General features: G+C 38.6%; 1 protein-coding gene across 1 annotated transcript in view; it reads left to right on the top strand.

The window, feature by feature from the left end:
- Nucleotides 1-21,008, top strand: part of Trpc4 (transient receptor potential cation channel subfamily C member 4) — a 123,461-nt gene that overhangs the window by 14,098 nt on the left and 88,355 nt on the right. The window contains exons 2-3 of the mRNA XM_059265072.1: nt 17,169-17,791; nt 20,135-20,187. Coding sequence (XP_059121055.1) covers nt 17,169-17,791; nt 20,135-20,187 — 676 coding nt within the window. The remainder of the gene's footprint in view (nt 1-17,168; nt 17,792-20,134; nt 20,188-21,008) is intronic.

The following is a 21,008-nucleotide window of genomic DNA, read 5'->3' as shown; positions in this document are numbered from 1 at the left end:
TTGTCAAAAATTAGTGAAGTCTAACTGTATAGTTCGATTTCTGTGTCCTTTGTCCTCATCACATAAGGACATGTTATGCTATTGCTGTGGTTCTGTCATCTAATTTATTATCAAGTATTGTGATATCCCAAGCATTGCACTTACACTAAGGGCTGCTTCACCTATCTGGGGTCTGTTCTGCTTTCACTTGAACTTTGTAACTATTTAGTCTAGATCTCTGAGGCATAGAATTAGGACTTTGATGGTGGTTATATTGAGTCTGTAGATTAACTGTGTCAACATAGCCCTTTTCAGAATATTCATTTTACCAATCCAAATCCATGACCTTGATAATTCTTCACATGCTCTAGTGTCTTCAATTTATTTTTCTTCTTAGTTAGTCCTATTACTGATTTTTTTTAGTGTGAATGGGAGTTTCCTTTTCATTTATTTCATTATGTGAGTTTATTATTCACACATAGAAAAGCTACTAATTTTATAAGTTGATGTTGTAGCCTGCTACTCTATTGAAGGGTATATTGGGTCTAGGAGTGTCATGGTAGAATGTTTAGATTCTTTAATGTACAGGGTCATGTCATGTACAAATAAGAATAAATTGATTTCCTTCTTTCCCCTTTTTAATCCGCTTTATTTTATTCTCTTGGTGCTCTAGCAAAGGATATGAACATTATACCAAATAAGAATATAGAGAGTTGTTACCCTTCTCTCATACAAAGAGATATATAGATACAAGATATAGAGGAAATGATTTTAGGTTTTAATAGTTTAGAATAATATTGACTTGGGTTTAGTATTTATAGCCTTATTGTGTTGAGGTATGTTTTTTCCTATTCCTAGTTTCTTTAGCATTTTTATCCTTAAGGAGCATTAAATTTTGTTGAGTATCTTTAAATCGTTGAGCATTGATAAAAATGATCATTGACTTCTGTCCTTAACTCTATTTTGTCCTGAATTACACTTGTTGATTTGTGTAGATTGAACCAACCTTGCATTTCTCAAATGAAACCAAATTGGTCATGGTGTGTGATCTTATCAATGGTGTTCTTTAAATTTGAAGAATTATATTGTGAAATTTTGCATCTATATTCATCAAAGAAATTCACTTCTAATTTTCTTTGTTTGGTCTTTTCCATTTCTTGTTGTTGTTGTTTTTTTTTTCCATTTTTCATTTCAGAGTAATGCCAGCTTTGTAAGGTGAGCTTGGTAAAGTTCTATTCCTTTGTGTTTTATGCGACAGTTTGAGGAACACTGGTGTTAGCTCTTCTTTAAATGCTTGCAACAATTCAGTGTTGAATTCATCAGGTCTTGCTTTTTTCTTCACTGGGAAACTTTTTATCACTGCTTTAATGTTGTGAAATATTGGTTTAACTGTGTAAAGATGTGTTGCATTTGTTTAATTATGTAAAAATGTATTGCTGTTTTACCTTGTCTGCTTAAGGCACCTGATTGGTCTAATAAAAAGCTGAATGGCCAATAGCGAGGAAGGAGGTATAGGCAGGGCTTCCGGGCAGAGAGAGTAAATAGGAGGAGGAATTATGCTTGAGGAAGAAAGAAAGACGAAGAAAGAAAAAAGAGACACCAAGGAGATGCCAGGGGCCAGACAGACAGACACAGAGGAAGCAGGAAAGTAGGACATACAGAATGAAAGAAAGGTAAAAATCCCTGAGGCAAAACATAGATGAATAGAAACAGGTTAAACTGGGTTAAAAGAGCTAGTGGGACAAGCCTAAGATAGGGCCAAACATTCATAAATAATTAAGTCTCCCTGTCTTTATTTAGGAGATGGTTGGTGGCCCAAAGAAAATGTCAATTATACTTTATAATCTTTGTCACTATTTATATTATTTATATATTCTTGATTTAATTTTGGTAGGTCATAATTGTCTAGGAAAGTACCCTTTTTTTCTAGATTTTTCCATGGGATGCAGTGAAGATTATATATTTTGAATGGTCTGAGAACAGGATACTGAAATCATCCACTCTTGTTGTATGAGGGTGTATTTGATATTTTATGTCTAGTGTTGTTTGTTTATGAACTTTGAAGTGCTGATGCTTGATGCATATATTTTCACAATTGTTAAATCCTCCTGATGAATGGCTCTATTTATTAATACATAGTGGTCTTTGCTATCTCTTGAGAATAATTTTGGCTTGAAGTCTCCGATACCAGCTATCAAAATAGCTGGAGTAGATTATGTTTAGTTTCTGCTCATTTGAAAGCTTGGCATCCAGCCTTGGACTTTCATTTTATGGATGTCTTTACCAGTGGGTATGTTTCTTAGAGACACCATATGGTTGGATACAGCTTTATAATCCAGTCAGACATTGTGAGTCTATTAGTGGGTTGAGGCATTTACACTTAAGTTTATTATTGACACATTATTTGTTAATTCTTGTTGAATTTTTTTTCTGGTGGTGTAGGCTACTATTCTCCACTTACTTTCCTGTCAGTATCAGACTTGGTTGGCTTGTGAGAGCTGATGGATTACTTCTTTGCTGTCCCTTTTATTTGTTCTAGATTTTTCTTTCCTGGGCTCTTGTGATTGACACTATCATTATTCTTTGCATATTATATTCATTTAAGACTTCACCATGCTGCTTTGTGGTCATGTGCTTCCCTTGAATTTCCCTGCCAATTTAAAAAAAAAGTAGCTTTGTTGGATATCCCCATCCTTGCTGACAATTATTTACTTTCTGCGTTTGAATTTTAGGCTGTCAACCAGAGATCTGACCCTATACTGATAATTGTGCCTATGTTAGTCAAATGATATTTTCCTCTTAAAGCCTTAGTAATGTGTGTGTGTGTGTGTGTGTGTGTGTGTGTGTGTGTGTGTGTGATGCATGCGTACAGACATGTGTGTATCTTTATGCACGATGTTTGGTTTTAGGTGTATGTATGTACATGTATGTGGGTATCCATGCACAGTGTACCCATATGTGTAAATGCAAAAAGTCACTCTTGTGATTCCCCAGTTACCTTTCTCTTGGTTTTCTTTGATTGGCTTGGTGTTCTGCAATTAGGATAGGGTGCTGCTGGTCAGTGAGTCCCAAGGATGTACTTTTTCCACCTCCCGAGTCCTGGGATTACAAGTATAAGTCACCATGCCTTTATTTTGTTAATGTGAGTTCTGAGGACAACTGAGCTAGCCCTTCAACCCCTTGCAGCTTTGAATATGGTTTCCTTATTGTACTTTTGCCCTCCACCTGTAATGCCTCACAAGTTTCTCTTGTTACACCTCATGAAGAGATTCCCTGGTCCTGTCTCTGAGTTTCCAAATTGCTGTCGTGTTTGACTGTCTGTTTCTAGTTCAGGTAACTTTCTAACCTAGTTTTATTCAATTTCTTATGTCTTTTGTGTTTATCTCAGCATTTTCTTCTAGCCTATTGCCTCGATCATATCTGGAGTTCTTGGATATTGTCATTTTTCTTTTCCTTATCTGTTACTGAAGTGTAACACGAATCTTAAAAGGTCTTATTAATCAATACAAACCTGGAGCCAGATATTGGGGTGAATGCTGAAAGATCAGAGGAGCAGAATAAGCCACAGCTAACCTCACCTTGACAACTTCTCAGCTGATTCTGTTTCCTCAGACTGGAAGCCTCTGAGTCCTCATCCAAATGGCTCTCAGCTGAACTGCTGCTAAAAGCCTAAAAGCTTAACCAGGCTCTAGTTCCTGGTCCTCACACCTTATATACCTTTCTGCTTCCTGCCATCACTTCCTGGGATTAAGGGTGTGTGTCACCATGCTTGGCTGTTTCTAGTGTGGCTTTGGACTCACAGAGATCCAGATGGATCTCTGCCTCCAGAATGCCAAGATTAAAGGTGTGAGTGCCACCATTTTCTGGCCTCCATGTCTGTCTAGTGGCTGTTCTGTTCTCTGACACCAGATAAGTTTATTAGGGTGCACAATATATTGGGGAACACAGTATCACCACACTAAAGGCCATGGCTAATCTGAAGTCTGAGCCTCTCTTGCAGACATCTGTCACTCATTAGGCAACTTCTCTTCCTGGTCTCTTTGCTCACATTGCAACTCTTTCCACTCGTTTGTGGATTCACAAATTCAGTAGTTTATCATGGTGGCCTCTTATCTGCACACAGGCTTTCCCTCATGCCTTACTGCAGTGTGTATCTGCAACATGTGTTCGAAATTTAGGCACCCTCTTATGGTGCTAGTGGAAAATGCTGGACCTTTAATATGTGGGGTCACTGAGAGGCGCTATATTATGGATAGTATACCATAAGGTTAATGTGTCTCTATGACCATCATGATGTGCCCCACAGACCCAAGCATCAGGAAATCTGCCGTGGACTGAATCTTCTAAACCTGAGCCAAAATCAACCTTTTGTCTTTTTAAGCTGATTACCGTACGTTTTTGATACAGTAATGGATAGTTGATTGACACACTCCTTTTGTAATGTTGTCTGGCAAAATTCCAGTCTCTGCCTCCTGTGTCTTGTAACCAGGAATCCAGAGAGGGCTGGAGAAAGGCATGCAGCCATCTGGCCTAGTTTTGTTCTGAAGGCATGCTGATTCATTTCCAGTGAGTACATGTGGCTCCCACATGTCTTCATGCTCAGCTATCTTTCCTTCTTTCCCCAGACATGCAGCAAGACCATGAGACATGTTTCCTTCTTCCTGGAGTAGTACCTCTCATTTTTTTCTTGTACTGAGGATGTTCAAGTCCTTCTTAAACCCCACCTCCCTCAGCACCCTTCATTTCACACACACCATCATCTGCCTTGCTGTTTTCTCAATACCCTTTACAGCTCCTTGCTCATCTTCTCAAAATCTAAATTTTGAAATGTCAGAGAGTTCAAATCTCTGACTACTATTTTCTCCCTGCACTCACTTCTCACTTGCAAAGTGACATTCAGGCTCTCGGCTTTAAATACTACTTGTACGTCGATCACTGTCAAATATGGAGGTCCATATTTCTAGCGTCATTTCAAGGTCAACATGAAAAGACTATATCCTGAACTCTTTTGTGTCTTTAAATCACTTCTCTGGGAATGTTCTCGAGAAGTTAGCCTGTGCTCTTCTCAGGTCTGAGTGTTCTGTCATCCTTGGTCACTCTGTATGAAATTTCATCTCACATCCCATAATATTCCATTATCAAAACCCAATGGCTTCCTCACTTTTGTAACCTCTCCAGGATTACTCCACCTGTCAAGGTCTCCACTGTAATTTCCCTCTTCCCTGATGCCTGCCATCCTCCTCCTTAGTGGGTCCTCCATCCCTTCAGTCCGTTCTCAGTGCAAATGCCAGGGTGGTTCTGCTGCAGGTGGCCATGCCGTGTTGTCTCTCTGCTCAAAATGTCCCAATGCCTTTTCATTTCACCGTGAAGTAACAGCCACAGTTCTGAAAATGGGTCAAATCGCGTGTGCATCACCTCCTACTTTTACCTAGTGCTGCCATCTCCACTCTTCCACCACCAACTGTACTGCTGTTCAGTTGACTAAAGCTTTAGGCAGGCTTTGTCATTTCTATAGCCACAGTCCCCTCTTCCAAGAGTGTTCTTCCCTTAGTCACAAGTGCTGTGGGATGGTCTGTATGCCAAGTGTGTTGCTGATTGGTCAATAAATAAATCACTGATTGGCCATTGGCTAGGCAGGAAGTATAGGCGGGACAAGGAGGAGAATAAAGCTGGGAAGTGGAAGGCTGAGAGAGAGACACTGCCAGCCGCCACGATGACAAACAGCATGTGAAGATGCCAGTAAGCCACGAGCCACATGGCAAGGTATAGATTTATAGAAATGGATTAATTTAAGCCCTAAGAACAGTTAGCAAGAAGCCTGGTACAGCCGTACAGTTTGTAAGCAATATAAGTCTCTGTGTTTACTTGGTTGGGTCTGAGCGGCTGTGGGACTGGCAGGTGAGAGAGATTTGTCTTGACTGTGGGCCAGGCAGGAAAACTTTAGCTACACACAAGCTTCGCTTGGCCCTCCCATCCTTCAGTGTTCTAGTCTCATTCCCCTTTGTCAGTAAAAAGGGTTAAGCAAATCTTCTCTCTTCTGTGCTTCCTTTCTTCTTACTCTACTGTGGTTTTCTGTGTGAACCCTGTAATTTGACATTCTTCCATTTTTTAATATATCCCTCCACTGGCTTACTCAGGGACTGTATCTTTACTATTTCTTTGAATGAAGACAAGGACATTATCGCATTGCTATATTCCTGAAAGTTGACAGGCTGAGTGGCAAGAGCTCCAGCTGCAGCAAACAGTTATTGAATGGCTGGAAAGATAGAATATCGCATATGTAAACCATAATTAATGCAAGTAGAATAGCTAACACTGTGTAGAGAATACACATGTGAAAAGTAAAGACATTGGGTTTATTGAATCTTAGAAGCAGTTCACTCAAGAGTGGAATGGGCTCATGTCGCCTAGTGAGACTCAGAGAGCTACCATAGAAATAACAGTGGTGGTGGAGATGCCAACTACAATAATGATAACAGATTATGCTTTATGAAATACTATGTGCAGAATGCTTTTATGTCTAACTTTGACTTTAGTACTTAAAAGACTCTCAAGGCAGGATTGTACTCAGCATTTTGCTGAGAGAAAACTAAAAATTAACAGGTGGTTCCCTTAGGTAGCATTCTGCAATCTGCAATTAGTGGAATAGTACCTATGCCCACACACTATCCTCCAAATAAAAATAGTCATAGATGTCCAAGGACCAGGGAGTTCCAAAAAGGAGATGGCAAAATGTAGTCAAGATAAACAGAAACTCAAATAATGGGCCAGAGTTAGTGTATAATTCATAATTCCCTAGGAAGTTACATTTAAACTCAGCCTGTTAACATCTTGTTAAAGGTCATTTAATTGATTCTCCTTCACCATAACTTACGGTACCTATACAGACAGAGGATATTCAGGCTTATTATTTTGAACACAGCCATAGCAGTTCATCACAAAGATCTGCATGTTTTGGGGAGACAGCCTAAAATTCTAGCAACAGAAAGCCTTCTAAAGCTTGACATGCATGCTTATGAAACTCCCCGCCAGGAAATGGCTGTTCTACCGTGCAGATGCATCCAGCACTATAATTGGGGCTGTGTTTATGTGAGGAGAAGCACATGAATCTGGAGAAACTGAACAAGACAGTTCTCTGCTCTTTCTCCAAACAGTCCCAGGGTTGTCGTACATACCTCCTGCTGTTTAGTGATTTACAGAGATCAACAGGCTTTCACCTTTCATCTTTACCACAGCCCTGTGGGAATAAGCTTCAAGAAGTCTTTGATGTATGTTTCTTCAAATCTTAATCTATAATGAGAAAGATTCAAAATAAATGTCTGCATTAGAAAATGCGAGAGTAGAAATGAAAAATATTAATTGATTTTGCTGTTTTCATGCTGCTAAAGGTGGTTGAGGCAGGAATTTATGTGTATCATCGTATCTTGGTGCTGGAGCAATTCTTAGGCTGTCACAGTTGCCTTAGCCAGAAGATACATAGTTTCAGGGCTGGAGAGATGGCTCAGAGGTTAGGAGCACTTACTGTACTTCTAAGGGACCAGAGTTTGGTTCCCAGCACCCATGCCCAGCAGCTCACAATTACTTGTAACTCAAGCCCTAGGGAAACAGCGCCCTCTTTGGACCTCCAGCAATACATGGACTCATGCACATACTCACATACAGACACATAGACACAAATAAAAAAATAAATTTGAAAATAGAAATTGTAGCTGGAAGTTTTCCTGTGTCCTGCCTGGCCCTGCAGCTGCTCAGACCCAAATAAACACACACAGGCTTATATTATTTTTAAACTATGGCCATGGCAGGCTTCTTGCTAGCTAGCTCTCATATCTTAAATTAACCCATTTCTATAAATCTATACTTTGCCATGTGGCTTGTGGCTTACTGGTATGTTTACATCTTGCTTCTCCTGGTGATGGCTAGCAATGTCTGCCTTGCCTCTTCTTTCCCTTCCTGTCTCTCTGTTTGGATTTTCTTTCTGCCTCTAAGCTGCCTTGCCATAGGTCAAATGGCTTTATTTGTCAACCAATCAGAGCAGCATACATTCACAGCATACAGAAAGATATTCCCCCATCATTTCCCCTTTTCTGTCTAAACACAAGGAAGGTTTCAACTTTAACCTAGTAAAATTACATATAACAAAACAGTTACCAAGCAAGAGTCACAGTTACAATATCTAGTTTATTTGTATGTGGCAAAATTAAAGAAAATATTCTGTCATCTATCCTATATTTGTGAGTCTGAAGTTTTATATCTAATTTATCTTTTATCATAACCAAGGAAAATTATACTTATAACTATCTAGTCTTCAACTGCATCAAAAACCTCAGAAGCATATAATATTACCTAAGTAAACAGAAAGAGCATTGTACACAACTTCCACAACTCTACAATGACAGTGACAGCTGGCTGCCTGGACAGTCACCCAAAGTTCCTCTGCAATGCTGGGGCATCCATCTTCAGCCTATAGGTCTTGAATTTCCCAGATGCTTTTCCCTGTGTCCTGCAGAATGTCTGGCAGTCTCCTCTGCAAAGCATTTTGCAAAGGACCATTTTGCCTTGTTTTGGCAAATTCAGTGGTCATTTTTCCATGGGTCCTGCATGTCCAGTCGATACAACATTTTGTCAAGCAATTCAGGCAAGAACAGTTTCTTGCCCAAATGGCCAGTTCTGCCAAGAAGAAGATAAACTCCATATGGAGTGTCTTCGACGCCCATCCTCCTCTCTGAAGTAAATCAGTGCTGCAAAGAGCAGACGTGTCTCACTGTCCAGAAAGTCTAAGTTTTTAAAACATTTTAAATGCCATATTCTGTAGGTCTTTGAAGTGTTTGAAGATTACCTACCTAATTGAAATATAACCATGTATACCTAGAAAACTTAACTAACATGACTATAAGTTTGATTATCATAGATGATTAATTATTAATCTGTATTTCTTAATTATACATTACAATTTTAAATGAGTTGTATAAACATAATACCTTAAATAAGAGTAGAAATATATATATGTGTATATATATATATATACAGTATAACAAAATTAACTTTAAATTTGTATCAATAAACTAAAATCCATAGCAATGTAAAACATTTTAAGCAAGTTGTTGCTCTTTAAAAGTAGATTCAATAATCTACATTTCCATCCTATCATATCTGTATCATACATTTCTAAATCATATCCTCCTTTTTTCTTTTAGAAAGAGATTGACTATGACCAATAACAATTTGTAACCAACCCCCTAAACAAAGACAAACATTCGTAATCCATTTTTTTGGGGGGAATGTGGGCATAGTTTCTCATACTGCTTCCTGCTGGATGGGGGCACTGGTACTGAGAAAATTAATAATTATAGCTAAATCTTGGCTGTAGTGGTCTGTGAGGCTGTATTGTCTGAGCCAGTTGCTTTGAAGCTGTTTTGGATGTTGGATCATCTGAGCCATGGTATCACTGGAGACCTTTCAGGGAGTCTTGATTGATCAAACTGTATTAGCCTGGAAGCAATCCACAGGTTCTCATCTTCTGTGGAAACAAAAGCAAAACCTCTTTTCCAAAGCAATGTATCCTTAGACACAAATTTTGAAGTCAAGATATCTTTAAAATACATATATTGGCTTTACTCAGCAGCCTTTACAATCAAATGTCTTTCTGCAGTTAAAAATCCCAAAGATAACACAAACCAGATTCTCTGTGTAATATCCATCTTTATGTGGCTTATTTTTATATTACTTTTATTGCCTCTTCAAAGACTTTATTTTTTAAAACTTTCTCTTTCTTTATATAACTGTCTATATTCTTTTTCCTCTCTCTTTCAAGCCTACGTACATTTTTACACACATTGTAATTTAGGGTTTATCCCATCTGAATCTGTCTTAATGGCAGCTTTGGCTGCTGGCTCCACCCACCTTAGCTTTCCAACGTGGTGGAACTACATTCACCATATGGGGGAACCATGCTCATGGCTGACTCTGTGAAGCAGTGGGTCCATGGGTCCATGCCTCCATCCAACAGCCCAGAAACCTTTTTTTTCCTGTACTAGCAAAAGCAATGTGCTGTGTGGCTTAGAGATGCTACTGTGTGCTTTGGCAGGAATCTGTCATGCTACAGATCAAGCCCACACACTGCTGTGAACCCAATATACTGTAGCTCATGGCTTGCATGAGAAACATGACTAGAAAGCTATTTTTAGCTCCATTTTAGAGTCTTATTTTTTTTTCTGGAGAAACCTTCTGGCTACAAGGAGTGTCTAATATATTGAAGAATTTAGAGTCTAGAGTCAGGCTTTATGGATTTCTGTGTGACCATAGACACGGTACTTAATTAATTTCACAAAGACTTGACACTTTCATTTGTATAAAACAGAACATTTATCTCAAAACTATAATCCTGAAGATTGACCAAGGTGACACACAAGTTCTCAGCACCAGCCACAGCACAGGTGTTTCATATGTGTTAGCTGTGACTAATATCATTATTATTAGATTCTAGGCACATTTACATGATACTGTCAACTAGCTGAAATGGATTTGTCCATAACCTATTACACTTGGCACAAGTATTCCTATCTCTAAAATCTGCCATCAAAGTTCTCACAGTGTTGTATTTCCCATGTGCCCCCTGAACTTCCCCAAGTCAATGGCGTTTCTCTTGGTCAGTATTTTTTGTTTGAAGCAGGACTTTATGTAAGCCTACCATAAAGTAGTATGTTTAATATAATTTAAAATAAATGTATTAGTGATTAATAATTAAGATTATTTGCAGAGGTGAAAATGGACACACATGTCATTAATGTTTAAGTTAGGTACATCACTTACTTGGGAGGTCCACTGCATAGAAAGAGCCTTTAAGGAGACAAGAAAATGGAATTGTGTATAGTATGTACTTCTGTTCTCACCAGTTTTTTTAAAGTGCTTGTCTCTCTTCTCTCATGGGTAATTAATACTACCCCTCCTTTCACCTGCCCACACCGAAGGCAAGAAAAGCCAGGGAAATGCAGCCAACCTTTACTGTGTTTGTCATTGCACTAAGAATGTTTGTACTGTGTTCTGAGTATTTGATACAGTTGGGTAAAGAGGAAAGAAAAGTAAAAATCAACCAGGAAACTATGAACAGACATCCGATGTTGCAATGACCTGGCCACCGAAATGTGATATGAAGGAAATGCTGACATGCCAAGTCCCCTTGATGACTGGAGTTTTTGCTCACTAAATGAGATATTGTGGTACAACAGAGTAAGACAATGGTCATGTCTGGTATAGTGTAGATGTTCAACTAATGTTTAATGAAGCTAAAAAAAGGAGCCTTTACATAAACAACTATATTACAGTTCTCCAGCATTACCAAATGAGATGTTAGGGACATCCCTAGAGCAATGCAGACAATAATATTTTCTGCTTCAAATATCTGGTGTAATATTTAATGCACACAAAATTATGCTTTTCTCAAATGTTTATCTTTTGAAAAATATGCAAGTAATTCCAAAATTTCTATCATGACAAACAGTGACACAGTCTCCTTTTGTTATCCATGGGAGACTGGATTCTCCTAGCATGGATGACCTCTGGGATACTTCAGTTCTTTATATAAAAGGGCACAGCATTGGCATATTAACTCTACACATGCTCCTTCAAATTAATTTATGATACCTAATGCAGTATAAATTATCCACAATTAGTTAGAATTTTTACTTAGGGAGCAAGAATAACCAAAAAAGTTTGTATATATTCAGTGTAGATGCATATTACAAAAACATTTATTTATTCATTCATTTATTTATTATTTTTATGTATATAAGTGTTTTGCCTGCATATTTGTATGTGCACATGTGTGTTCAGTGCATACATAGGCTAGAAGAGGGTATCAGATCCCCTGGAACTGAGGTTACAGACAGCTATGAACCACCACGTGGATACTGGGAATTGTACCCAGGGCCTCTGTAAGAGTAGTAAGTGCTCTTAAGCCCTGAGCCATCTCTCCATCCCCAGTAGAAATGTTTTTTCAAAAGCTTTTGATGTGTGCTTTGTTGAGTCTGGATGCAGAACCTGGTGCCTCAGAGGGTCATTGTGTAGCGAAATATTGTCACCATGCCTGTCTGGGTGAAATGTTCTCAGGCATGAAAAGTGTGGGTTTCAGAACTCACATAAGCAGCAGATACCCTCTAACAGACTATAGCAACTCACATCCTGTCAGTGATGGAACTTGTCTCCATAGCATTTCAAATGTGGCAACATGGTAGAAGCATGATATGTTTTGATATTCTTTTAGTTTTCCTTTGTGTGGCTGCTAATGAGAAAATAGCCTGGCATTTTGATTTGATTTGATTTTTCTCCTGTGAGGAAGATGTTTAGAGTTATCCCTGTGTCTCTTCCCTGGCACAGAACTTTTTTTAGGTTCGTTGCCACTCTAGGAATTGGGTACAGTAAATGTGTTTCCTGTGTCATGTGTCCTTTACTGTTGTTTATTAGCTCATTTTCTGAGACTATACTTGAGATTTTTCAACATTGCATGCAAGGACTGAATAATAAAATATTCAGGTTTCAATTCCACGTTTACATTTTTCTTAAAGATTTCTCCCTAACCCCAGGGCTACATAACTATTTGTTTATTTTTCTAAAATTATGTTGCTTTTTGGTTTTAATATTTAAATATTTACTTCATATCAAATTTAATGTTATAAACTGAATTAGAGACCTAATTTAGTTTGGGTGGAAAACTGTTAGTGTCATTTAATAAATGATCTGCTTTTCCTTAAGAGTACAGCTCCTCTATTCACATGCAGAGGTATTAGAGATAATCCTCAGGGATCATTCCTGTAAAGAAACTGTTCAAGCAATTTATGTTTTTTGCTATATTCTTGAAGCATATTCTGTATCATAATTTTTAGTTATTCTTAGATAATTCCTCCATATTAACTAGTGTTTATCATTCCATCAACTTCTAATATAAAAAGATTCTAACAAAATGGTATAAAATACTTATTTTTTATGGAACTTGACATAATGATTTTATGATTTCCCCCATAGTTTATAGATCAGACATGTTTATATTTTCCTCATTTCTATTGGGTAAACTCATTAATTTCTCATTAATTTTTTTGATAATTTTGTACAATGTGCTTCAGCCATATTCACCCCCCTCTCCCACTCTCTGTGCCCCCTTCACCATCCATACAACTTTGTGTCCTTTGTTTAGAAACCTGTCCCTAGGAGCCGGCCCTTTTCTATAGGGAAGGAGGGGAGTGGATGGGGTGAGGTGGGCAGAGGGACTGGGAGGGGAAGAGGGAGGGGAAATTATGTTCAAGATGTAATATATGAGAGAAGAATTTTTAAAAAAAGCTATCAAGATAAATTTGTACTGACCGAGTGTTCCTATATGTGGAGCCTTCCACTGGACTGTGGTCTGCTTATCAGAGGTACACTCCTAGAGAAACCTGACTCTCCCTCTCTCAGCACTGCTAATAGCTCCTTGGCTGGGAACGGGATTTGGTTCCTCCCTCCTCTCTTCATCAGGCTTGCCTGGGTCCTGTGCAGGTTGCAGCTGCCTTGCTGTGACCTGCAGACACTCTTTCTTGTATTCATACACCACCTCTGGCTCTTCAGTCTTTCTACTTCCTCAATGATCTCTGAGCCTTAGGAGGAGGAGGAGGAACTGAGGTATATATTCCCACTGTAGGCTGGGCGTTCTGCTGTGCCTAATTTTCTGTGCTGTGGCCAGTTGTGAGTCTGTCTGCTAACCATCATCTATTGCCAATAGATTTATTCCAGATTTGGATCTTATTCCATATAATATGATTTTACTTTTTCTTCTGGTTTTTAATTTTCTTTACCACTTCCATCATTGCTATATATTTTATCATTAAATAATTCCCACGTTAAAAACTCTCTGTATAATATGTTCTGTTTTACATATTGCTAATTTAGAGAAACTCATTGATTTTTGCTCCATGAACACTGCACGGGACCTTGTGAGTGCACTGAACACAGGGTCTGGTAGCTTGACCGAGCACAGGACCTTGTGAGCTGTCAGAGGCAGATTTGCCTCATTTCCTTCTTACAATTTAGTTTTGACATGTATAATTATTCAAGTTTAGGGAGCATGTCTGCACGCTAAGCAGACCCGGCACCTGAGTCATTTGTGATTTCCTTGTAGTGAGAATACTCAAAACTGTGGCTTCTTTCCTCATCCAGTCTGCAACTCTGATGGTTTAAATGCATTGTTTTTGAAACCTTGGGAGCGTGGGGTCTTAGACATGTCTAAGCCTGTGCCATTGTGTCAACACATCAGAGGTCCGGTCCATCCTCTACAGACTGAGCACATCTTAGGAATAGGAATCTTCCTTGCTGTTTATGCCTCATTTAGCTTTTGATTTCTCCTTAAATTTCTTTTACTTATATGAGACACTTGCCAGATATTTCCTTTATGAAGAAACCTGGCATATATGTTATGGTCTACTCTTTCTACTTGACGGTGTCTAACAATCATAAGGGCTGAACATTCTTTCCTTCACTAAAAATAACTGCATTGTTTCAAAAATTAAATGTGATACTTTCCTTTTCTGAATGTCTAATTTTTCAGTTTCCTCTCTAAATGAGAACTGTTTGATCAGTGCTTTGCAATAAAAACCCTTCATGGAGTTGTCTTCTGATTTCAATTCAATGGGACGTAAGGCACTTTTTATTGTCTGGAAATTTCATACATGTGTATAGTGTTTTGATGAAATCCACAGCCACTCCCTCCTTTCTGGTTCATCCCACCCCAACCACTTGTATCTCCCAATTTCATGTGTTGTTTAAACCCACCAAGTGCTGCCTGTATGTAAATAGTTCAACTTAAGATATGATAGATTAAAAAATACATATATGAACTAGGAAGAGATATATGATATTTCAATTTTTCTAGCTCCTAAATGACATATGCAGTTCCTTTAAATTATGAATCTAGGTAAAAAAATCAGTTTTGATGGCATTATTATTATATCATGTTTTTGATATGCTTATCACCAATTCACAATCAGTTAAATTACCTTTCATTACCTCCACTGAAGATTTTAGTAGAGAAGTGTATGTACACATATATGCATGTACATATTACATGTACCTGTTATTTTTCCCTATACAGTGCACAACCATCCTTATTTGGGATAGTGTTCTTTCTGCATTAGACTCCACAAGCAGCCTCAGATTTTGTGAGTTCATGCCACACAACTTTTGTGAGCTCTGCATTTAGAACAATAAGCATGTAAAAGTGGTCAGTTCACTTTCAGCTGCCTTTCATCCTGTTCCTAGATCAAGGTTTCATCATGTGTCTGATCCAACTGCTAGTGCATTTAAAGTTGTAGCTGCCCAGAAGGCCCCGCCATCTTTGCTTCATGGACTGGCTGTGGGCATGCAAGTAAATCCTTAGCTTACACTGAAACCAGAGTTGCATTGCTGTATGTTGGCAATCTGCACACCTCTTACTCGTTTGGAGCAGTGGGTTGGCCCTAAAATGATACAGTTGAATTTGATCGGATAAGATTGTAACTTAAGTGATCCATCTTCCATCCACCCACCCACCCATCCATCCATCCATCCATCCATCCATCCATCCATTCATTCATTAACTGATTCATTCACATAAAAGCCACTTGTTTTTGTCTAAGCTCATGCAGAAATATGCCTGTGTATACTTGGGTGTGTGTATGAATTTTCAAATTCTAAATAATATCTATTCATTGGATTTTAAAATTAACTTTAAATTGATTTGAATTAGAAAGTCAAAGAAATCTGCATGTATGGGAGAGAAAAGTGTTTATATTCTGAGTTTTTATAAAAATGTGTTAGTATATTACATTGAGAACAAAATGAAATCGCAGAACCCAAACAATTTTAATTAGAAAAAAAAGTGCCTGTTTGACAAAACTTCCATTCCTGTACTGTCTGCTAGAGCATGCAAAAGATTTTTGAGTCATGGAAACTTCATGTTATGAGGCAAACTATTCTACACCAAACAGAGTTAGAAACCTGTTCACATGTTACTTGCCCAATTAAGAAAAATACCCATATTAGAATGTGGATACTACCCTGGAATGGTGAGTTCAAAGCCAGCCTAGTTTACATAGTGAGTTACAGGATAGTCAGAGCTACATAGTGAGATCCTGTCTTGAAAACAAATAAACAAACAAAGGAGATGGATGTTATTTTTAACATCTGTGATGCACAAAATAATACTATGTGCATAATTTTATTCTGTAAGTATGACATATTCTAACAAATTCTGCATACAAAGATACAAAGACAGATTGGGTAGATGTCACATTTTGATGAATTTCACTCTTAAAATTGTCTATTACATTATTAGTATACAAAAATACATATTCTAATGACAGATATTTCTAAAATTGGGTAAAGTATTACACTAAAGATTTTGAAAGTTCTGTGTGCCTCAGGTTGGAGCCACATGGCTTCACCATGAAGAACATGGATGACTGGGAACAGCAGTTGCTCTCTGAGGGAATACAGTCTCTGTGTGTGCAGATAACTCCAGGGCTGTGTGATGTTAAAACAACCCAGTTAGAAACATCATTGTCTTTACAGTAAGACTAAGGGAAACATTGAAACTTTGCATGAGTGTTCACCTGCAGGCATATATGTGCACCATGTGTGTTTCATGCTCACAGAGGCCAGAAAAAGGCACTGGACCCCTTGGAACTGGAGTTACAGATGGTTGTGAGCCACCATGTGGGTGCTGAAAATTGAACCTGGGTCCTCTGGAAGAGCCGCCAGTGTTCTTAACCACTGAGCCATCCCTCCAGCCCCAGGGTCTTGGTTTTAAAGTAACTCTATTTTTTTTTTTTTAGTTTATTTCTTGATTATCAAGTCAGTGTCTGTGGAAAAAAAGATTATCTGTTGGCAAATAAATTAGGAGTAAGGAAGGCTTTTCATCTAGTAAACACTTTCCATGGCCACCTATTTTAATATTTTAGAAAAAAGTCACAATTTCTTTTGTAGGGAGGATATTTTATTATAATGGGGTTAAGTTTTTTTCTTGATTTTTTTTTTTTTGTCTTTTTTTGGGGGAAAAGTCTGTCCTGCAAGGAAACATGACAAATGATTTATGATCCTGGCTCAGCACAGCTGCCCTGGGCTGCTTGAAATTCAGAAGCTTTAAGAAATGAGCATGCACCCACACCTCTGCTTTGTTCTCTCCCCAGGTGCCTCCCATTCTCCTTGATAAGCAGTTCTCTGAATTCACTCCAGACATTACACCTATCATCTTGGCTGCACATACAAATAATTATGAGATAATCAAACTTTTGGTCCAGAAAGGTGTCTCGGTGCCCAGACCCCACGAGGTCCGCTGTAATTGTGTCGAGTGTGTCTCCAGCTCAGATGTGGACAGCCTCAGGCACTCGAGGTCCAGGCTCAACATCTACAAGGCATTGGCCAGTCCCTCACTCATTGCCCTGTCAAGCGAAGACCCTTTCCTCACCGCCTTTCAACTGAGCTGGGAGCTGCAGGAACTGAGCAAGGTGGAGAATGAATTCAAGTCAGAATACGAGGAGCTGTCTAGACAATGCAAACAATTTGCTAAGGACCTCCTAGATCAGACACGGAGTTCCAGAGAGCTGGAAATCATTCTTAATTACCGCGATGACAATAGTCTGATCGAAGAACAGAGTGGAAATGATCTTGCAAGGCTAAAATTAGCCATTAAGTACCGTCAAAAAGAGGTGAGTGTTGCCAGACACGATCCATCAATGAGATGGAATCTCATCCCTGACAACCCAGCACTACGCCGAAGTTGTGTTACACTTAACTGCATTTTTATTCTCTTGTAAGTAGGTGGCATTTCATGTTGGCCAGATTCATAATTATCTCCACGCTGGAGAATAGTGGTAAGTGGTTCAATAATTGGAAGTTGCTTCTGGCATCTGCGAGAAAGCTTGTATGCTCACTTGTAATAAGATGGGAAGCTAACAAATTTTGGATTCCCCCAGACCAGGGGGAGAATTTTGACTCTACCATTTATAACTTGTCAGTCTAGACTCTAGACTCTTGATGGTCACTCACAGAGCTTCTTGAGTTTCCTCATTTACTTAATAAAATTGATTTTATACTGTTCATATATGTATATATTTGAAATATTTTCCTTACAATTTCATAGGAGGACTAACATGTGTGTGGGTGTGAGGACTATTAATTAATTATAAACTATTGAACTTGAATGTATTATTAGGAATTAATACAGAAAGAGTCTTTTGTTCAACAGTAAATGAATATATTGGAGCGTTCTTATGTTTGCTTACCTTCGTGATCTGTCAGTAATAGGAGGCTGGAGAGTTAGTTTTAGGGAATAACTTTCCAATGGAATTTTGGTAGATTTTGATGTTTTCAATGAAGAAATCTAAACCACTCACATCTATACCTAGACCACTAATGTCTATACCTAGACCACTCACATCTGTACCTAGACTACTCACATCTGTACCTAGAACACTCACATCTATATCTAGACCACTAATGTCTATACCTAGACCACTCACATCTGTATCTAGACCACTCACATCTGTACCTAGACCACTCATATCTGTATCAGTCACACTTTCTATTTGCATCCAGTTCTCAAGATTTTTATTTTAAAGATTTATTTATTTAATATGTATTCAGTATTCTGTCTGCATGTATGCCTGCAGGCCAGAAGAAGGCACCAGATCTCATTACAGATGGCTGTAAGCCACCATGTGGTTGCTGGGAATTAAACTCAGGACCTCTGGAAAAACAGTGAGTGCTCTTAACTGCTGAGCCATCTCTCCAGCCCTAAGATTGATTGATTGATTTATATGAGTGCTCTATGTGCATGTATGACAACTTTATACCAGAAGATGGCATCAGATCCCACTATAGATGGTTGTGAGCCACCATGTGGGTGCTGGGAATTGAACCCAGGACCTCTGGAAGAGCAGCCAGTGCTCTTAACCTCTGAGCCATCTCTCCAGCCCTCTCAAGATTTTTTAAATCTCCATCAAATATTGGTTCTCTTTCACTCTCGAAAGTAATTATCTATTCCTAAACAAGATATAAGAAAACTACATAGTGTGGAAATGATGGGTGGAGGAAAAGAGACTATTCAATTTTATTTTATTTTTTATTAAGATTTATTTTTATTTTATGTGTATGAGTGTTTGCCTGAATGTATATGCACCATATTCATGCAGTGCCTGCAGAAGCCAGAAGGGGGAGTCAGATCCCCCGGAACTGGATTTACAGATGGTTCTGAGCCACCATGTGTCATGTGTGTGCTGAGAACTGAGCATTCTACAGAAGGAGCCAGGGCTTTTAAACTGCTGAGCAGTCTCTCTAGCCCTGAGATGACTCCGTTTTAAAAGTTGCTTTTCTACTGGGCACTGCCTGTTCTGTGTCAGCCCCAATGCTTTTCTATTGCTATTTACTAAATGTTCCAGACTCAGGATACCTGAACTGGCTTCCTTGACTTTTGACTATTGTCTGGTGCTCGGCACCTGGCATTAACTGAAGTCCCCACTGGGACAGATGGAAACAGTAGCTCTGCACATTTCCTCCGACTCAAAAGCCACTGACTTGGTGCTGACTTGAGTCTTGGGGTCCTTATGTGTAAGAATCAAGGACCTAATGTCTAAAATAAACTGAAACAATTTTAATATGCTGCAGCCAGATGAAGTGTTGAAATTTTTACATGATTTTGAAAGTTCTAAATACCGTTGTGAAATCTGAAAAATCCATTGTGAACATTGTAGCTTATGGCATGGAGTAAGGTGAAGGTAGGAGTCATATTTTGGGTCAGGTTTTAAAGATGCCTTGTTACCACAGCACCATGATTGCCTTTCTTTGGTTTTCTTTAGGGTTGGGAGCAAGGGTGTTATAGGACTGACTTATGATTGTCAAGGTCATTTGTGCAGTGTTTATTTTTCCCTTTATACTGTGAGCATCATAACATCATCCAGATGTTCAAACCACAAGACAAAAACCAAAGAGGCAAAGAGGCAGTCTGCTTGGCTCACATGTTCATCTTAGCAGCCTTGAATCAGCTCAGATTTATCGTCGTCGTCATCGTCGTCGTCGTCGTCGTCGTTGTCGTCATCATCATCATCATCATTTTCCTACACTGATTTTACTCCTCCTGTTTTTACTTTGCCTTCAGCCCCAGTGACTTTTTGAAAGCCCAGGAACAAACTTTTGATAAACTTCTTGACAGTATCCTCAGGAGAGACCACCTTTAGTGAGACTTAATCCCTTAAGCTACTGAATTTTTGTTTTAAAAAAATGTCCAAGACAAGTATTTTAACATGACTTTCTTATATATGTATCTCTTTATGTATGTTGGCTTACAACTCAGTTTCATTCAGCTTAATCTTTCATTCATTTCTTCATTTATTAAACTTTTTGAAGACATTTCACATAACAAATTCCAGGTAAAGCTCAGGGCACTGGTTCTGGTGATGACACCACTCAGCTCTTCCACACACCTTATAGTCAGTTAAGAAAGACAGTAAACAAATTGAACCATTAAAAATATTATTTTGTCCCTCCTTAATATCTGTTTCTTTACCTTGGTTCTTTGAATGCTTCATGATTTTACAAAGTGAGCTTGCCTTCAAAGTCTAGGGAACAAAAGTCACAATTTGAGTCCCTTTTTTGGCTGATCGGCATCAAGGTGGCTGATCATTCCTAACACCCTTTCTAGATGCCCATTTACGCTGCTAATATGCAGCTGTGATCTTGGAGGTAATGGGACCCACAAGTACACCTAGATGAAAGACAGACCAAATAGAGCCTGTAATAAGAAAGTAAGAATTAGTAATGGCCTTGTAGAGGAGTGTTTCTTAAAAACATCACATTTCCATTTTCTCCTTTCATCTCTAGATATTTCAGTGGAGAAGGAAAGCAACAATAATTCTTATATGTTTGTTCATGAAATCCTTCATTCGGTATCAGAGAGCAGATTCTTCTGGGGTTGACTGTTTTGGAGAGGCAAAGTGACATTGTTTGACTGATAGCAGTATAAAAATATCCAT

The sequence above is a fragment of the Peromyscus eremicus genome, chromosome 6, assembly GCF_949786415.1.
Source record: "Peromyscus eremicus chromosome 6, PerEre_H2_v1, whole genome shotgun sequence".
Classification (NCBI taxonomy): domain Eukaryota; kingdom Metazoa; phylum Chordata; class Mammalia; order Rodentia; family Cricetidae; genus Peromyscus; species Peromyscus eremicus.
Note: the sequence above shows the minus strand (reverse complement) of the source record. Positions and strands in the feature narration are given on the sequence as shown.